This window comes from Trachurus trachurus (assembly GCF_905171665.1).
Source record: "Trachurus trachurus genome assembly, chromosome: 12".
NCBI lineage: Eukaryota > Metazoa > Chordata > Actinopteri > Carangiformes > Carangidae > Trachurus > Trachurus trachurus.
In genome coordinates, this window is record NC_139908.1 from 3,675,177 (window position 1) to 3,695,378 (window position 20,202).

Here is a 20,202-nt window from a genome sequence, read left to right on the forward strand (position 1 = left end):
AATGCGATTGGAATTCGACTTTATCCGTCATGTATACGCCTTAATGGGAGTCAGATGTACGGCAGCCTCAGGTGGACAAAGTTCTCCATTCACAAGAAGCCTGTGATGAAAGTTGAAGTGTAGCCTCTGTAGCTCAGTTGCATCCTAACAGTCGTCTATATAAAAAACCGCATTAATACAGACATAACTTACCAATAATACTGTTTTTTTTATTAACATTTTTCTCTTCCTGCTCATACTTTTGATTTGTTAAAGTGTAACCGTGGACTTCACATTTCATTGTGCATAATACATCATTGCTGTGCAGAGTTAACTCAAAGCCTGAATGGACTGTTAAATGGGAGTTGAGTAATATTCTTCACATCTCACATGTTCCTCTTAAAGCCTCGTTGGTGGTCTCGCTGCTAGAAACCTGCAGAGTTGTGATAGAAGGGGAATGAATGCAGCTGTTAACATTGATTTCAATACCAGTAGGAGTTAATGAATAAAAAGTTGGACATGGGGCTTATTTCTTTTCTTTTCTTTTTAAAGTAACTTTATTTAATGCATGTTTGATTATACAGACATAAACTTACATACCATACGGTTTATTTCTAATGTCCATTAGTAATAAAGCACTAAGCGCCAGTCTTTTGTGTGGATAGGTTTCATTCATGCGGACTGCAGTCTCTCTGGGGTGAGCAGCAGAACGGTGACCGTGAACTGGGATTTCTTACATATTACCTGTTTTATTTATCTGAAACTGTTGTATAATGATCTGTCATGTTCAATCTTTTGACAGAAAATAAATATATGAATCACAAATAACCTTCTGATATCTTCAAATCATTCTTGTGCCTCCTCACTGTCCATTTATAAAACTAGTCTTAAAACCCATTTTTACTCCCTGGCTTTCAATTCATGAGACTCTGCTCTTGTTTTAGTGTTTTATGGTTTGTTTTTATCTATTGTTATTCTATTGTTTCTAATTGCTTTTAAAACAATGAAACAACTATTCTACTGTCTGTTTTATTTGTTCTATTACCTTTAATTGTATTACGTCTCTATGTACAGCACTTTGTTTTCAGCTACGGTTGTTTTAAAGTGCTATAAATAAAGTTGAGTTGAGTTGTGAGAATATTTAAACTGAATTGTTGAACTACTAAAAATAGTAATTTGTGTTATATTGTGATATATATTTGTGATATCGACTGATATGAAAAAAATATCGTGATATAATTTATTCTCATATGGCCCAGTTCTACTGTAGCACCAGTATTATGTGCTCAAAATTTCAGCTTCATCCAGGGGAGTGATGCTCCTGATGGCCCTCGGATGGTTAGATGAATATCTGACGTCAGGTCAACCTGTATCAGCAGTCAGGAGGACGGTTCACAGCTTTTGGCTCCATATTAGACGAATGACATGAACAAGTACACTGTGTGTCTGTCTTCACACAGTCAGAGAAGCTACAGTGCAGTATTGAAATGTGCCGTTGGCTGTGATAGAGTAGTCGTAGGTGGTTTAAAGGTCAGAGGAGTCGAGAGGTCACAGGATGAATCTGAAAGAGCAGCACCTCCTCCAGGGGGGAGCGGCCCTATAGGAACATCTCCACCTTGTTGTCCTTCTGTCTGCTCCTGTGCTGTCGTTAGTGCATCTTTTAATTCTCTTTTTAAACACGTTTATTTCAGTATGTGCAGTGTATTTATTATTAACGGTCAGGACTGGACTCACTGCTGCTCTGGCTTCTTGTCTTTATCTTCACAGCTTCAAAGCAGAAGGAAATCTATTTCATGATGTCCTCTAAATGTCTTTTTTTTAAAACAGACTTTTATTCTAAGGTTGCTGTTGAGGCTGTTTCTCTCCGGCTCCAGACTGGTCCTGCTCTTCTGGTTCTGGTTCCTGGTTTCTTAATGTTGCACAAATCTTACACAGTGAATTGATTTTGGTTTATTCATCTTCAACTTCACATGGGACAAGTCGATTGGCAGGCGCTTCCTGTTTGAGATTTTATTGGCAAACCATTTTCTGATGAAGCTCTGGAGCTAAAACGTTCATATTAAATTGTTGGATTTCTTTTTTTTGTCTCAACCTTTTACACAGAGGAAACTATGTTTGATGCTCTCTGTGTTGCCCCAGGTTTTTTATTTTTTAGCCCGGAGTCTGCCGGCTCTGAACTCCCAGAGGACGAGCGGAGCGGAGCAGAGCAGAGAACAGCATCCTGCAGCCTTTAAGTCAGACCTTTTGTTTGGTGCCAGCTCCCATTGACGGAGGCTTTAGACAAAAAAAAGAGCACAGTGCCGAGACACGCTGCCAGTTGTGATTGAATAACTTTCCCTCCCCCCTTCACCCCCCCTCTTCCCCCTCTGCTTCAGCCACCGTTGGTGAATAATGCATCACAGAGGAAGACACTGGGGTTTAGGTGCATGAAATCTTTTTTGTCCATCACGGATTGCTTTTAGGTTACATCATGGAGAGTTGCTGCTGCTGCTGTGAAGTTTGGTTCCTCACCTCTTGTCTACATCTCTGGCTGGAGGAGACGATGTTACACATGTTTAATTTATCTTTTTTAAGATTCTCACAGACACTCAGCACCAGCGTTCTGATTAATTAACACCTTATTTGCTTTGTGAAGTGTTTTTAAATTGTTATGAGTTCCTATCAGCCGGAGGGAACTTTCCAAATATAAAAATAAAATAAAATAAAATAAACCCGTCAGTTTAAGATGAGACATGTGGGATCAAACTCTGGAGATTTGAGGAATCAGAGCTGAGCAAATGGAGTTGCATCATTAGCAACGTTGGCGCTCGAGTCGTAACAGAAATCTAAAGGTCAGGATTTCTCCCACTCTGCTGCTGCTTCAGGTTTTAACCGTTAAATAAATTCAGTCTGTTAAAATCGACAAATCCTCCAACATTATTCCACGAGGTCTGAACTAAATGTTCTTTTCTCAGCAATAAAATCAATCTTCAGTTGCAGTGCAGGATTTTTTTCCCCCATAAATGCACCATGGGAGTTGTAGTTAACGCTCTCCCTCAGAGTGAATATATAGAGTCTTGCAGCTTTTGAGCCGTCTGTTATTCTAAGAGCATGTTTTTAAGTGTATATTTAACTTTGATTAATTAAAAAATGTAGCAATTATCCTTGATGGGTGAAAAATTATAGATATTACTGATTAGTTACTGAGTAATCGAGTTACTTTACAAATCACTGCTCCGTAAAAGTAATAGAGAAAGTAACTTTTACACTACTTTTCCTTCAGTTTTTGTTTTTTTAATTAATAACAGGCTTTTATTTTAGTGTTAGTGTGTCTTTTTTCAGTGAATCAATTAAACACAGTAGAAATGTTTTGATTATTCCAATCAGGTGTATTCAGCTCTGTAGCAGTGTGTTGTGTTGTGTTGTTTGGTGATTAGTTTTCACACCTGCATGTAAACAGCAGATCACCACTATATTCTTATGAGGACAGAATCATATAACGTCCATATTTCCATGACAGTAAACGCAACACTGAACGGTCCATCACTGTGTGGGCTGCTGCCATGTCCACTCCCAGTGATCAATGATCAATAAATCATATAACCCTACAAAGATGTCGGGTAACAGTCACATTTAAAGGAGAATTCCGGCCATTTTTTACCCATATTTGACCCCTAAATCATTACTATCCGATTGCAGAGCGCCTGCTCTCCCCGCCACAGAAACAAACACTTTGTCCTTGTTGTGATGATTTCATTACAAAAATAAACGGTGGAGCAGTGCAGTGGTAATGTCCAAAATGTCTCTGACCGTTTATTTTAGTAAAGAAATCATCACAACAAGGAAAAAGTGTTTGTTTCTGTGGCGGGGAGAGCAGGTGCTCTGTGATCAGATAGTAATGTCTTTCCAGGATGTTTCAGAGTTCGGCTATCTGAGGTGAGTGATAACATGCAAAAACACCAAGTTTATACTGTTTATACTGTAACTATATGAGTTCAGTGGTGTGTCATAAGGATTCCAGTCATGTACCATAGACATTGTTTTCTGAGTGTTTGTTGTGGTTGAAAGAATTGCCCTCATACTTTAGCGTTGTGGCTATCCCTAGCGCTGGGTAGCCATGGTGTAACTCCGGTTTGTCTGCATCAATTTTAGTTGCGTTTTTTGCTCCCCCCAACACTGGGTGACCATCAGTACAACGATTTAAGGGTCAAAAATGACCGGAATTCTCCTTTAACTCACAAACACAAATGATACAGTTTTACAAGGAAAGGTGTGGTAGATAACCTTTGTTCCTTATGTCATGCACAACAGTAATTTATTTATTAAAAACACACGAACAGGCCCTTTTCAACATGAGGCACGAGTCTAGACCTGCTCCTCTACATTCACCTGGACCGACCTGTTCAACATTCAGTCACTTTTTAAAGCTCCGCCCCCTCACATGACTCACCTGAGACAAACCAGGAAACAGTGCAGTGTACTCTGTCAGTCCCAGAGCCGCAGACTGAAGAAGAGACGATCAGATTCAGCTTCAGACCAAACCAACAACTTCCTGTGAGTGAGTCCAGCTACAACACTGCTGCTTCAACCTGCTGACACTCCACACACTGAAGGTGAGTTTGACTAAAACCTGGACTCAGAGTCACAGTAAACTTCAGTCAAGTCAGTAGAGGAGGGAGGGGAGCCATGACTGACTCTACTTCCTGTCTGCTGTGTTTTCAGCTTCACTCACAGACTAAATGGCTTCCAGACCAGAGGAGGATCTCTGCTGTCCGGTCTGTACGGAGGTCTTCAGAGATCCTGTTGTTCTGTCCTGCAGCCACAGCTTCTGTAAAGACTGTCTGAACAGCTGGTGGAAGGAGAAACAAGATCCACTGTGTCCAGTTTGTAAGAGAAGATCTTCAAGAAACCAACCACCTTGTAACCTGGTGTTGAAGAACCTGTGTGAGAGCTTCTTACAGCAGAGAGAGCAGAGATCTTCAGAGGCTCTCTGCAGTCTGCACTCTGAGAAACTCAAACTCTTCTGTCTGGACCATCAGCAGCCAGTGTGTCTCATCTGTCTCCATTCACAAACACACAAAAACCACAGAATAAAACCCATCGATGAAGCTGCTTCTAAACTCACGAAGGAACTTGAGGAAACGCTGGAGCCCTTAAAGAAGAAGTTAAAGGGTTTTGAAGAAGTTCAAGTGAAGTTTGGTCAAACAGCAGAACACATTAAGGTCCAGGCCCGACACACAGAGAGGCAGATTAAGGAGCAGTTTAAGAAGCTTCACCAGTTTCTAGAAGAAGAAGAGGAGGCCAGGATGGCTGCACTGAGGGAGGAAGAGGAGCAGAAGAGTCAGAGGATGAAGGAGAAGATGGAGGCTCTGAGCAGAGAGATAGCAGCTCTTTCACACACAGTCAGAGCCACAGAGGACGAGCTGAGAGCTGAAGACGTCTCATTCCTGCTCAACTACAAGGCTGCAGTGGAAAGAGTCCAGCAGCGCCCCCTGCTGGAGGATCCACAGCTGGACTCAGGAGCTCTGATAGACCAGGCCAAACACCTGGGCAACCTGACCTTCAACATCTGTAACAAGATGAAGGACATGGTCTCCTACAGTCCTGTGGTTCTGGACCCAAACACTGCTGGTCCAGGACTCATCCTGTCTGAAGATCTGACCAGTGTGAGACGAGGAGACGAACAGCAGCTTCCTGACAATCCAGAGAGGTTTGATTCTTTCTGCTCTGTCCTGGGCTCTGAGGGTTTTAACTCAGGGACTCACAGCTGGGATGTCCAGGTTGGAGACAATACAGACTGGGTACTGGGTGTGTTACCAGAGTCTGTGCAGAGGAAGGGATACAACGTATGGTCTGGATCATGGATGTTATGGTTAAATGGAGGTAAATACTCAGCATATTCACCATCAACTCAAGCATGGACTGATCTCCCAGAGCAGAAGAAGTTCCAGAGGATCAGAGTGAATCTGGACTTGAACAGAGGAAAACTGTCGTTCTCTGATCCTGATACTAACACACACATACACACCTTCACACACACTTTCACTCAGAAGATTTTTCCATACATTGAAACTTGTGTTTACCTCCCATTGAAGCTGTTACCAGTGAAGGTGTCAGTGACAGTGGAGCAGAGCAGTTAGTAAATTACTTAACATTTGATTCTTCTTCTCCAGATGATAAAATGTCAAACAGTAAAAGTGATTCTGGTTTAATAACAAATGTGAAAAGTTTGTATCTGTTCATATGAAATGATCTAAAATGTATTAACATGTCAGTCCATCACAAAAGCTGAATGTACATTTGTTCCTGTTTTTCATCAACATAATAAAATGTTGTCTTGACTTGGATTCATATTTAGCGTCTTTAACGTCTCCTGCATCTACACAACATCACATTCTCTTTATCATTAGCAGCAGAGGTGGAGGAAGTTCTCTGCACAAGTATAAGTACTGCACTGAATATTACTGAATATATCATCAGGAAAGTATTGGCTGATCAATCATGTCAGTACTGAAGCAGTATTTTACTGTTGTCGTTGGTCAAAGTGGTTTAACAACTTGGTACATGGCTTCAACTAATGATTACAGCTGCTGCACAGTGATGGGTCGGGTCCGGGTTATTGTTTTGGCAAATTAAGACAATTCTGAGCAACAAACAAAAGGATAGGAAGACAAGACAGTTTCAGAGTTTGGCTATCTGAGGTGAGTGACTACATGCAGAAACACAAAGTTTATACTGTTGATACTGTACACTATATGAGTTCAGTGGTGTCTCTAAGGATTCCAGTCATGTACCAGAGATATTTGATTGTTTTCTGAATGTTTGTTGTGGTTGAAAGAATTGCCCCCATGGGTTAGCGTTTCGCTATCCCTAGCGCCGGGTAGCCATGGTGTAACTCTGGTTTGCCTGCATCAATTTTAGTTGTGTTTTGTGCTCCCCCCAACACTAGGTGACCATCACGAAAAAGATTTAAGGGTAAAAAATGACCGGAATTCTCCTTTAACTCACACACACAAATGACACAGTTTTACAAGGAAAGGTGTACGGTAGATAATCTTTGTTTCTTATGTCATGCACAACAGTAATTTATTTATTTATTTATTAAAAACACACGAAAAGGCCCTTTTCAACATGAGGCACGAGTCTAGACCTGCTCCTCTACATTCACCTGGACTAACCTGTTCAACATCCAGTCACTATTTAAAGCTCCGCCCCCTCACATGACTCACCTGAGACAAACCAGGAAAAAGTGCAGTGTACTCTGTCAGTCCCAGAGCCGCAGACTGAAGAAGAGACGATCAGATTCAGCTTCAGACCAAACCAACAACTTCCTGCGAGTGAGTCCAGCTACAACACTGCTGCTTCAACCTGCTGACACTCCACACACTGAAGGTGAGTTGGACTAAAACCTGGACTCAGAGTCACAGTAAACTTCAGTCAAGTGAGGAGGGAGGGGAGCCATGACTGACTCTACTTCCTGTCTGCTGTGTTTTCAGCTTCACTCACAGACTAAATGGCTTCCAGATTAGAGGAGGATCTCTGCTGTCCGGTCTGTACGGAGGTCTTCAGAGATCCTGTTCTTCTGTCCTGCAGCCACAGCTTCTGTAAAGACTGTCTGAAGAGCTGGTGGAGAGAGAAACAAGATCAACTGTGTCCAGTTTGTAAGAGAAGATCATCAAGACGGGAACCACCTTGTAACTTGGCGTTGAAGAACCTGTGTGAGAGCTTCTTACTAGAGAGAGAGCAGAGATCTTCAGAGGCTCTCTGCAGTCTGCACTCTGAGAAACTCAAACTCTTCTGTCTGGACCATCAGCAGCCAGTGTGTCTCATCTGTCTGCATTCAGATACACACAAAAACCACAGAATCAAACCCATCGATGAAGCTGCTTCACGACTCAAGAAGGAACTTGAGGAAACTCTGGAGCCCTTAAAGAAGAAGTTAAAGGGTTTTGAAGAAGTTCAAGTGAAGTTTGGTCAAACAGCAGAACACATTAAGGTCCAGGCCCGACACACAGAGAGGCAGATTAAGGAGCAGTTTAAGAAGCTTCACCAGTTTCTAGAAGAGGAAGAGGAGGCCAGGATGGCTGCACTGAGGGAGGAAGAGGAGCAGAAGAGTCAGAGGATGAAGGAGAAGATGGAGGCTCTGAGCAGAGAGATAGCAGCTCTTTCACACACAGTCAGAGCCACAGAGGACGAGCTGAGAGCTGAAGACGTCTCATTCCTGCTCAACTACAAGGCTGCAGTGGAAAGAGTCCAGCAGCGCCCCCTGCTGGATGATCCACAGCTGGACTCAGGAGCTCTGATAGACCAGGCCAAACACCTGGGCAACCTGACCTTCAACATCTGGAACAAGATGAAGGACATGGTCTCCTACAGTCCTGTGGTTCTGGACCCAAACACTGCTGATCCATATATCATTCTGTCTGAAGATCTGACCAGTGTGAGATATGGAGGAGATGAACAGCAGCTTCCTGACAATCCAGAGAGGATTGATGATTATTACTCTGTCCTGGGCTCTGAGGGTTTTAACTCAGGGACTCACAGCTGGGATGTCCAGGTTGGAGACAGTACAAACTGGATGCTGGGTGTGTTAACAGAGTCTGTGCAGAGGAAGGGAGACAACATGTGGTCTGGATTATGGATGTTATGGTTCAATGGAGATAAATACAAAGCAACTTCACCATCAGCTCTATGGACTGATCTCCCAGGGCAGAAGAAGTTCCAGAGGATCAGAATGAATCTGGACTTGAACAGAGGAAAACTGTCGTTCTCTGATCCTGATACTAACACACACATACACACCTTCACACACACTTTCACTCAGAAGATGTTTCCATACATTGAGACTACTGATGATCTCCTCCCAGTGAAGCTGTTACCAGTGAAGGTGTCAGTGGCAGTGGAGCAGAGCAGTTAGTAAATTACTTAACATTTGATTCTTCTTCTCCAGATGAAAAAAATGTCAAACAGTAAAAGTGATTCTGGTTTAATAACATACGTGAAAAGTTTGTATCTGTTCATATGAAATGATCTAAAATGTATCAACATGTCAGTTCATCACAAAAGCTGAATGTACATTCGTTCCCGTTTTTCATCAACATAATAAAATGTTGTCTTGACTTGGATTCATATTCAGCTTCGTCTTTAACATCTCCTCATCCACACAACATCACATTCTCTTTATCATTAGCAGCAGAGGTGGAGGAAGTTCTCTGCAGGTATAAGTACTGCACTGAATATTACTGAATATATCATCAGGAAAGTATTGGCTGATCAATCATGTCAGTGCTGAAGCATTTTACTGTTGTCGTTGGTCAAAGTGGTTTAACAACTTGGTACATGGTTTCAACTAATGATTATAGCTGCTGCAGTGATGGGTCGGGTCTGGGCTATTGTTTTGGCAAATTAAGACAATTCTGAGCAACAAACAAGAGAATAGGAAGACAAGACAGTTCCAGAGTTCGGCTATCTGAGGTGAGTGACTACATGCAAAAACACAAAGTTTATACTGTTTATGCTGTACACTATATGAGTTCAGTGGTGTCTCTAAGGATTCCAGTCATGTACCAGAGATATTTGATTGTTTTCTGAGTGTTTGTTGTGGTTGAAAGAATTGCCCCCATAGTTTAGCGTTGTTGCTATTGCTAGCACTGGGTAGCCATGGTGTAACTCCGGTTTGCCTGTGTAACGGATGTGCACTCACTCCACCCATAAAAGACGTGCTAACCAACCTGCCAAGTGTTTGTCAACCTCTTGGCGAAGAGGTTAGCATTGTCGCCTCCGGTGCGGGAGGTCGTGGGATCGAACCCCACCTAGGGCAGGCCGTGAGAAACACAACGCAGAGGGCCAGATATGACATCGGCTACACCTGCATCCATTTTAGTCACGTTTTTTGCTCCCCCCAACACTGGGTGACCATCAGGACATTTAGGGGACCAAAAGGATCGGAATTCTCCTTTAACTCCCACACACACATGATACAGTTTTACAAGGAAATGTGCACGGTAACCTTTGTTTCTTACGTCATGCACAACAGTAATTTATTCATTTAAAAACACACGTAAAGGCACTTTTCAATATGAGGCACGAGCCTAGAACTGCGCCTCTACATTCACCTGGACCGACCTGTTCAACATTCAGTCACTTTTTAAAGCTCCGCCTCCTCACATGACTCACCTGAGATAAACCAAGTTAGTTATTAACACTGAGGACAAAGTCCCAGGAACAACTTTATTGGACTTTGTCAGTCCCAGAGCCGCAGACTGAAGAAGAGACGATCAGATTCAGCTTCAGACCGAACAAACAACTTCCTGTGAGTGAGTCCAGCTACAACACTGCTGCTTCAACCTGCTGACACTCCACACACTGAAGGTGAGTTTGACTAAAACCTGGACTCAGAGTCACAGTAAACTTCAGTCAAGTCAGTAGAGGAGGGAGGGGAGCCATGACTGACTCTACTTCCTGTCTGCTGTGTTTTCAGCTTCACTCACAGACTAAATGGCTTCCAGACCAGAGGAGGATCTCTGCTGTCCGGTCTGTACGGAGGTCTTCAGAGATCCTGTTGTTCTGTCCTGCAGCCACAGCTTCTGTAAAGACTGTCTGAAGAGCTGGTGGAAGGAGAAACAAGATCGACTGTGTCCAGTTTGTAAGAGAAGATCTTCAAAGAATCATCCACCTAATAACCTGGCGTTGAAGAACCTGTGTGAGAGCTTCTTGCAGCAGAGAGAGCAGAGATCTTCAGAGGCTCTCTGCAGTCTGCACTCTGAGAAACTCAAACTCTTCTGTCTGGACCATCAGCAGCCAATCTGTGTCGTCTGTCTCCATTCAGATACACACAAAAACCACAGAATCAAACCCATCAATGAAGCTGCTTCACAACTCAAGAAGAAACTTGAGGGAACTCTGAAGCCCTTAAAGAAGAAGTTAAAGGGTTTTGAAGAAGTTCAAGTGAAGTTTGGTCAAACAGCAGAACACATTAAGGTCCAGGCCCGACACACAGAGAGGCAGATTAAGGAGCAGTTTAAGAAGCTTCACCAGTTTCTAGAAGAGGAAGAGGAGGCCAGGATGGCTGCACTGAGGGAGGAAGAGGAGCAGAAGAGTCAGAGGATGAAGGAGAAGATGGAGGCTCTGAGCAGAGAGATAGCAGCTCTTTCACACACAGTCAGAGCCACAGAGGACGAGCTGAGAGCTGAAGACGTCTCATTCCTGCTCAACTACAAGGCTGCAGTGGAAAGAGTCCAGCAGCGCCCCCTGCTGGAGGATCCACAGCTGGACTCAGGAGCTCTGATAGACCAGGCCAAACATCTGGGCAACCTGAACTTCAACATCTGGAACAAGATGAAGGACATGGTCTCCTACAGTCCTGTGGTTCTGGACCCAAACACTGCTGGTCTACGACTCATCCTGTCTGAAGATCTGACCAGTGTGAGACGAGGAGATGAGCAGCAGCTTCCTGACAATCCAGAGAGGATTGATCCTTACCCCTCTGTCCTGGGCTCTGAGGGTTTTAACTCAGGGACTCACAGCTGGGATGTCCAGGTTGGAGACAGTACAGGGTGGTCACTGGGTGTGTTACCAAAGTCCGTGAAGAGGAAGGGAGGCACCATACTGTCTGGACTATGGACGTTATGGTTCAATGGAGTTAAATATGGGGCACATTCACCATCAGCCCCAGACATTCATCTCCCAGAACAGAAGAAGCACCAGAGGATCAGAGTGAATCTGGACTTGAACAGAGGAAAACTGTCGTTCTCTGATCCTGATACTAACACACACATACACACCTTCACACACACTTTCACTCAGAAGATGTTCCCATACATCTACACTTATGATGACCTCCCAGTGAAGCTGTTAGCAGTGAAGGTGTCAGTGACAGTGGAGCAGAGCAGTTAATAAATTACTTAACATTTGATTCTTCTTCTGCAGATTATAACATGTCAAACAGTAAAAGTGATTCTGGTTTAATTACATACGTGAAAAGTTTGTATCTGTTTACATTATATTATTCTGCATCTTGAATAGGAGAACTTTATTCTGTCCTCTCAAAGGACATAGATGCTGTCTCTGAGTGGGTTATAAGTAATAGACTGGTTTTAAATATCTTAAAAACTAAAAGTATTGTCTTTGGGTCACGACATAGTCTAGCTAAAAATCCTGCACTGAATTTACAGATTTTAGGATAATCAATCAAACAAGATGTTAAAGTAAGACTTTTGGGCATTACCCTCAGTAATACACTTTCGTAGTCTGAACATATCAATCAAATTGTTGCCAAGATGGGTAGAAGTATTACTGCTGTTAGGAAATGTGCTACCTATTTAACACCTGCAATTCGCAGACGGGTAGTACAAACATTGGTTTTGTGTCATCTTGATTACTGTATTGTTCAGTTATTTGGACTTTTGCACCCAAGTCTGAGCTTACAAAATTACAAACAGCTAAAAATATGGCAGCTAGACTTACTCTTGATTGTTCCTATAGATCTAGTGTTGACCGAATGCATTCTTGTCTTGGATGGCTGAAGGTTACTCATAGGTTATCCAGCAGTTTATTGTTATTTATTCGAAACATTATTCACAGCAAGCATCCTAATCAGATTGGTTATAATGCTGATGTTCACCACTACAGTACCAGAGCTTCAACTCAAGGTCTACTTGTATTACCACGACCAAGAACTAATTCAATAAAAAGCACTGTTGTATATAGAGCCATTTTGTTATGGAACACTCTTCCTTTAAATATTAGGACTATTCCAAGTAAAAAAGCATTTATGAAACATGTAAAGTCACTTTTCAGATTTAAGAGTTAGTCTTTTATGTTTCCATTTTGAGAATTTTCTTTTTCTTTCACTTTTTCCTTTCTTTTTATTGTAACTGGAACTGTGTAACTGGATCTGTGTATTGTTTTATCTTGAACTTTTTTAAAGGACCCCAGGAAGACTGGCCTGGCGTTTGTGCCTGGCATTTGTGCGTTGGCTAATGAGGATCCCCAATAAACAATAAACAATAAATTATCTAAAATGTATTAACATGTCAGTTCATCACAAAAACTGAATGTACACCTGTTCCTTTTTTTCATCAACAAAATAAAATGTTGTCTTGACTTGGATTCATATTCAGCTTCGTCTTTAACGTCTCCTGCATCTACACAACATCACATTCTCTTTATCATTAGCAGCAGAGGTGGAGGAAGTTCTCTGTAGGTATAAGTACTGCACTTAATATTACTGAATATATCATTAGGAAAGTATTGGCTGATCAATCATGTCAGTGCTGAAGCAGCACTTTACTGTTTTCGTTGGTCAAAGTGGTTCGACAACTTGGTACATGGCTTCAACTAATGATTACAGCTGCTGCACAGTGATGGGTCGGGTCCGGGCTATTGTTTTGGCAAATTTAGACAATTCTGAGCAACAAACAAGAAAATAGGAAGACAAGACAGTTCCAGAGTTCGGCTATCTGAGGTGATGACTACATGCAAACACACAAAGTTTATACTGTTGATACTGTACACTATATGAGTTCAGCGGTGTCTCTAAGGATTCCAGTCATGCACTATAGATATTTGATTGTTTTTTGAGTGTTTGTTGTGGTTGAAAGAATTGCCCCCTTTGGTTAGCGTTGTCGGTATCCCTAGCGCCGGGTCGCCATGGTAACTCTGGTTTGCCTGCATCAGTTTTAGTCACTATTTTTTGCCCCTCCCAACACTGGGCGACCATCAGGACATTTAGGGGACAAAAAGGATCGGAATTCTCCTTTAACTCACACACACATGACACAGTTTTACAAGGAAAGGTGTACGGTAGAACCTTTGTTTCTTACGTCATGCACAACAGTAATTTATTCATTTAAAAACACACGATAATGCCCTTTTCAATATGATGCATGAGCCTAGAACTGCTCCTCTACATTCACCAGGGCCGACCTGTTCAACATCAGTCACTTTTTAAAGCTCCGCCCCCTCACATGACTCACCTGAGATAAACCAAGTTAGTTATTAACACTGAGGACAAAGTCCCAGGAACAACTTTATTGGACTTTGTCAGTCCCAGAGACGCAGACTGAAGAAGAGACGATCAGATTCAGCTTCAGACCAAACCAACAACTTCCTGTGAGTGAGTCCAGCTACAACACTGCTGCTTCAACCTGCTGACACTCCACACACTGAAGGTGAGTTTGACTAAAACCTGGACTCAGAGTCACAGTAAACTTCAGTCAAGTCAGTAGAGGGGGGAAGGGAGCCATGACTGACTCTACTTCCTGTCTGCTGTGTTTTCAGCTTCACTCACAGACTCAATGGCTTCCAGACCAGAGGAGGATCTCTGCTGTCCGGTCTGTACGGAGGTCTTCAGAGATCCTGTTCTTCTGTCCTGCAGCCACAGCTTCTGTAAAGACTGTCTGAAGAGCTGGTGGAGAGAGAAACAAGATCGACTGTGTCCAGTTTGTAAGAGAAGATCTTCAAAGAATCATCCACCTAATAACCTGGCATTGAAGAACCTGTGTGAGAGCTTCTTACAGCAGAGAGAGCAGAGATCTTCAGAGGCTCTCTGCAGTCTGCACTCTGAGAAACTCAAACTCTTCTGTCTGGACCATCAGCAGCCAGTGTGTCTCATCTGCAGAGATTCAGATAAACACACCAACCACAGAATCAAACCCATCGATGAAGCTGCTCCACAACTCAAGGAGGAACTTGAGGAAACTCTGGAGCCCTTAAAGAAGAAGTTAAAGGGTTTTGAAGAAGTTCAAGTGAAGTTTGGTCAAACAGCAGAACACATTAAGGTCCAGGCCCGACACACAGAGAGGCAGATTAAGGAGCAGTTTAAGAAGCTTCACCAGTTTCTAGAAGAGGAAGAGGAGGCCAGGATGGCTGCACTGAGGGAGGAAGAGGAGCAGAAGAGTCAGAGGATGAAGGAGAAGATGGAGGCTCTGAGCAGAGAGATAGCAGCTCTTTCACACACAGTCAGAGCCACAGAGGACGAGCTGAGAGCTGAAGACGTCTCATTCCTGCTCAACTACAAGGCTGCAGTGGAAAGAGTCCAGCAGCGCCCCCTGCTGGAGGATCCACAGCTGGACTCAGGAGCTCTGATAGACCAGGCCAAACACCAGGGGCCTCATGTATCAATACTTGCGTGGATTTCATACTGAAACATGGCGTACGCCAAAATCCAGAAACTGTCGTACGCACAAAGAAAATCTGATGTATCAAAGTGTGCGTACTCATGGATCCAAGCACTTTTCCTTTGTACATCCCAATCAACGTGGATTTGAGCGCACATGCCGAAGTGGTAATCTCCTCCCTGTCCACGCCCCCATTTAAATATGCAAATCAATGTAAATAAGGCCTGCACCAAAGATTCCCTTCTCTTTACGGTCAGAAAACACCATGAAAAACTGTGAGGAACAGCAATTTAACCAAATTTGAGTGGAAGGTGCTCCTCGATAAAGTTGAGCCGTGTAAACATCTTTTTTTTTTTTTTTTTTTTGCCGTCCTCCGGCACCATCACAAAGGGGGTGGGAGAGTGTGTGTGTTATATAAAGGTGAATGTGAGGCGGAGGACCGCTGTCATCCCAAATGAAAGCAGACAATGTACTCTAATTAAATTATGTGAAATGGATTTACAATTTTATTTGCCTTCTTTTATACACAGATCGCGTAGTAAATAAATGCAGAAGTGCGCCAGGGAGGCTGATAAAGACACATGTCCAACTTTACGCATGTGTTTATTGACATTAAGTAGCCTACTTCACACAGTCTGTGTAGTTTAACCAGCAAAAAGAAAGTCACTGACAGCGTGATATTTCGGCAGACATGCTCAATGTGCATCGGGGGGTTACATAGGACAATTAAACAAATACATTTACTTTGCGCGCATACAGTCCCAGGCTGTAATCTGTACCCAGCTATGCTGAATGAATGAATCGTGCGCTGAACCAGCCATCTCGCCACAATGTTTGTTAATATGTGATGCATTTACGCATCACATATGATCTGTACATTTATAGTATAAACATGCCTCCTGTTCACAGTGTGGTCAGCACCTGAATGGAGGCGATGGCTCCCCGACGTGTCGCGCTCTCAGGCCGGTTGCAGCGCACTGCGCTCAGTTCCAAGAGAATTGCCCTCGGAGTCATCATGTGCAAAAAAAAAAAAAAACCTCCGGGACTCGTGTGCACTTCGCACTGCAGCATCTGCAATATCTTAAGACTAAAGCTGATGCTATTTTCTGCACCACTTTGCGCATGCTTTTCTATCCACCTATCTAATTGCAACATGTGGATGGGTTAGTTGTTCATAAATGTGTCTCTGATGTGCACATTACTCTGAGGACTAATTGTTTTCACATTATTAACAGTTTCCCAGCTTCACCTCTAAGTGTCGCCAAAGGAACAACAGCAGTAGAAACGTGCGTACGCCAGCTATGGAGTTGGCGTGGGCCACCGCACTTTTCCACGGTCATTTCACTTTTGATACATCTGAACGTTGGCGTGGAAAATGACGTACGCCACTTTTTTGTGCGTACGCAACATTGATACATGAGGCCCCTGGGCAACCTGTCCTTCAACATCTGGAACAAGATGAAGGACATGGTCTCCTACAGTCCTATGGTTCTGGACCCAAACACTGCTGATCCAAGACTCTTCCTGTCTGAAGATCTGACCACTGTGAGACGAGGAGACAAACAGCAGCTTCCTGACAATCCAGAGAGGTTTGATTCTTTCTGCTCTGTCCTGGTCTCTGAGGGTTTTAACTCAGGGACTCACAGATGGGATGTCCAGGTTGGAGACAATACAAACTGGATGCTGGGTGTGTTACCAGAGTCTGTGCAGAGGAAGGGAGACGACATATGGTCTGGAACATGGATATTATGGTTTAGTGCAGATAAATACATAGTAAAGTCACCATCAACTTCATGGACTGATCTCCCAGAGCAGAAGAAGCACCAGAGGATCAGAGTGAATCTGGACTTGAACAGAGGAAAACTGTCGTTCTCTGATCCTGATACTAACACACACATACACACCTTCACACACACTTTCACTCAGAAGATGTTTCCATACATCTACACTTATGTTAACCTCCCATTGAAGCTGTTACCAGTGAAGGTGTCAGTGACAGTGGAGCAGAGCAGTTAGTAAATTACTTAACATTTGATTCTTCTTCTCCAGATGATAAAATGTCAAACAGTAAAAGTGATTCTGGTTTAATTACAAATGTGAAAAGTTTGTATCTGTTCATATGAAATGATCTAAAATGTATTAACATGTCAGTCCATCACAAAAGCTGAATGTACATTTGTTCCTTTTTTTCATCAACATAATAAAATGTTGTCTTGACTTGGATTCATATTTAGCGTCTTTAACGTCTCCTGCATCTACACAACATCACATTTTCTGTATCATTAGCAGCAGAGGTGGAGGAAGTTCTCTGCACAAGTATAAGTACTGCACTGAATATTACTGAATATATCATCAGGAAAGTATTGGCTGATCAATCATGTCAGTACTGAAGCAGTATTTTACTGTTGTCGTTGGTCAAAGTGGTTTAACAACTTGGTACGTGGCTTCTAATAATGATTATAGCTGCTGCAGTGATGGGTCGGGTCCGGGCTATTGTTTTGGCAAATTAAGACAATTCTGAGCAACAAACAAAAGAATAGGAAGACAAGACAGTTTCAGAGTTTGGCTATCTGAGGTGAGTGACTACATGCAGAAACACAAAGTTTATACTGTTTATACTGTACACTATATGAGTTCAGTGGTGTCTCTAAGGATTCCAGTCATGTACCAGAGATATTTGATTGTTTTCTGAATGTTTGTTGTGGTTGAAAGAATTGCCCCCATGGGTTAGCGTTTCGCTATCCCTAGCGCCGGGTAGCCATGGTGTAATTCTGGTTTGCCTGCAGCAATTTTAGTTGTGTTTTGTGCTCCCCCCAACACTAGGTGACCATCAGGAAAAAGATTTAAGTGTAAAAAATGACCGGAATTCTCCTTTAACTCACACACACAAATGACACAGTTTTACAAGGAAAGGTGTACGGTAGATAGCCTAACCTTTTTTTCTTATGTCATGCACAACAGTAATTTATTTATTTATTTATTAAAAACACACGAAAAGGCCCTTTTCAACATGAGGCACGAGTCTAGACCTGCTCCTCTACATTCACCTGGACTAACCTGTTCAACATTCAGTCACTTTTTAAAGCTCCGCCCCCTCACATGACTCACCTGAGACAAACCAGGAAACAGTGCAGTGTACTCTGTCAGTCCCAGAGCCGCAGACTGAAGAAGAGACGATCAGATTCAGCTTCAGACCAAACCAACAACTTCCTGTGAGTGAGTCCAGCTACAACACTGCTGCTTCAACCTGCTGACACTCCACACACTGAAGGTGAGTTTGACTAAAACCTGGACTCAGAGTCACAGTAAACTTCAGTCAAGTCAGTAGAGGAGGGAGGGGAGCCATGACTGACTCTACTTCCTGTCTGCTGTGTTTTCAGCTTCACTCACAGACTAAATGGCTTCCAGACCAGAGGAGGATCTCTGCTGTCCGGTCTGTACGGAGGTCTTCAGAGATCCTGTTGTTCTGTCCTGCAGCCACAGCTTCTGTAAAGACTGTCTGAAGAGCTGGTGGAAGGAGAAACGAGATCCACTCTGTCCAGTTTGTAAGAGAAGATCTTCAAGGTCAGAACCACCTGTTAGTCTGGTGATAAAGAATCTGTGTGAGAGCTTCTTACAGCAGAGAGAGCAGAGATCTTCAGAGGCTCTCTGCAGTCTGCACTCTGAGAAACTCAAACTCTTCTGTCTGGACCATCAGCAGCCAGTGTGTCTCATCTGCAGAGATTCAGATAAACACACCAACCACAGAATCAAACCCATCGATGAAGCTGCTCCACAACTCAAGGAGGAACTTGAGGAAACTCTGGAGCCCTTAAAGAAGAAGTTAAAGGGTTTTGAAGAAGTTCAAGTGAAGTTTGGTCAAACAGCAGAACACATTAAGGTCCAGGCCCGACACACAGAGAGGCAGATTAAGGAGCAGTTTAAGAAGCTTCACCAGTTTCTAGAAGAGGAAGAGGAGGCCAGGATGGCTGCACTGAGGGAGGAAGAGGAGCAGAAGAGTCAGAGGATGAAGGAGAAGATGGAGGCTCTGAGCAGAGAGATAGCAGCTCTTTCACACACAGTCAGAGCCACAGAGGACGAGCTGAGAGCTGAAGACGTCTCATTCCTGCTCAACTACAAGGCTGCAGTGGAAAGAGTCCAGCAGCGCCCCCTGCTGGAGGATCCACAGCTGGAGGATCCACAGCTGGACTCAGGAGCTCTGATAGACCAGGCCAAACACCTGGGCAACCTGACCTTCAACATCTGGAACAAGATGAAGGACATGGTCTCCTACAGTCCTCTGGTTCTGGACCCAAACACTGCTCATCCAAGACTCATCCTGTCTGAAGATCTGACCAGTGTGAGAGGAGGAGATGAACAGCAGCTTCCTGACAATCCAGAGAGGATTGATGATTACTGCTCTGTCCTGGGCTCTGAGGGTTTTAACTCAGGGACTCACAGCTGGGATGTCCAGGTTGGAAACAATACATACTGGAGACTGGGTGTGGTACCAGAGTCTGTGCAGAGGAAGGGAACCAGCATATGGTCTGGGACATGGATGTTATGGTTCACTGGAGTTAAATATGCAGCAACGTCACCATCAACTCTATGGACTGATCTCCCAGAACATAAGACGTTCCAGAGGATCAGAGTGAATCTGGACTTCAACAGAGGAAAACTGTCGTTCTCTGATCCTGATACTAACACACACATACACACCTTCACACACACTTTCACTCAGAAGATGTTTCCATACATCTTCACTTATGTTGACCTCCCAGTGAAGCTGTTACCAGTGAAGGTGTCAGTGACAGTGGAGCAGAGCAGTTAGTAAATTACTTAACATTTGATTCTTCTTCTCCAGATGATAAAATGTCAAACAGTAAAAGTGATTCTTGTTTGATCACATGTGAAAAGTTTGTATCTGTTCATATGAAATTATCTACAACGTGTCAGTTCATCACAAAAGCTGAATGTTCATTTGTTCCTGTTTTTCATCAATATAATAAAATGTTGTTTTGACTTGGATTCATATTCAGCTTCGTCTTTAACGTCTCCTGCATCTACACAACATCACATTCTCTTTATCATTAGCAGCAGAGGTGGAGGAAGTTCTCTGCAGGTATAAGTACTGCACTGAATATTA

The 20,202-nt window shown here is 43.1% G+C and overlaps 4 protein-coding genes across 4 annotated transcripts; all 4 read left to right on the forward strand.

The window, feature by feature from the left end:
* Positions 1-4,697: 4,697 nt before the first annotated feature.
* LOC310995037 (nuclear factor 7, ovary-like) lies at positions 4,698-6,098 on the forward strand (the record flags this gene model as incomplete). The annotated part of the gene is made up of 1 exon (XM_083983964.1): positions 4,698-6,098. The coding sequence occupies one exon, from the start codon at positions 4,698-4,700 to the stop codon at positions 6,096-6,098; it is 1,401 nt and encodes a 466-aa protein (XP_083840090.1).
* A 1,373-nt stretch (positions 6,099-7,471) lies between these two features.
* On the forward strand, positions 7,472-8,875 carry LOC310994739 (nuclear factor 7, ovary-like; the record flags this gene model as incomplete). The annotated part of the gene is made up of 1 exon (XM_083983543.1): positions 7,472-8,875. The coding sequence occupies one exon, from the start codon at positions 7,472-7,474 to the stop codon at positions 8,873-8,875; it is 1,404 nt and encodes a 467-aa protein (XP_083839669.1).
* Positions 8,876-10,455: 1,580 nt separating this feature from the next.
* LOC310995038 (nuclear factor 7, brain-like) lies at positions 10,456-11,853 on the forward strand (the record flags this gene model as incomplete). The annotated part of the gene is made up of 1 exon (XM_083983965.1): positions 10,456-11,853. The coding sequence occupies one exon, from the start codon at positions 10,456-10,458 to the stop codon at positions 11,851-11,853; it is 1,398 nt and encodes a 465-aa protein (XP_083840091.1).
* Positions 11,854-14,255: 2,402 nt separating this feature from the next.
* Positions 14,256-19,887, forward strand: LOC310995039 (E3 ubiquitin-protein ligase TRIM39-like; the record flags this gene model as incomplete). Its single annotated transcript, XM_083983966.1, has 2 exons — positions 14,256-15,050; positions 18,475-19,887. The coding sequence occupies 2 exons, from the start codon at positions 14,256-14,258 to the stop codon at positions 19,885-19,887; spliced, it is 2,208 nt and encodes a 735-aa protein (XP_083840092.1).
* Between the last annotated feature and the right edge of the window lie 315 nt (positions 19,888-20,202).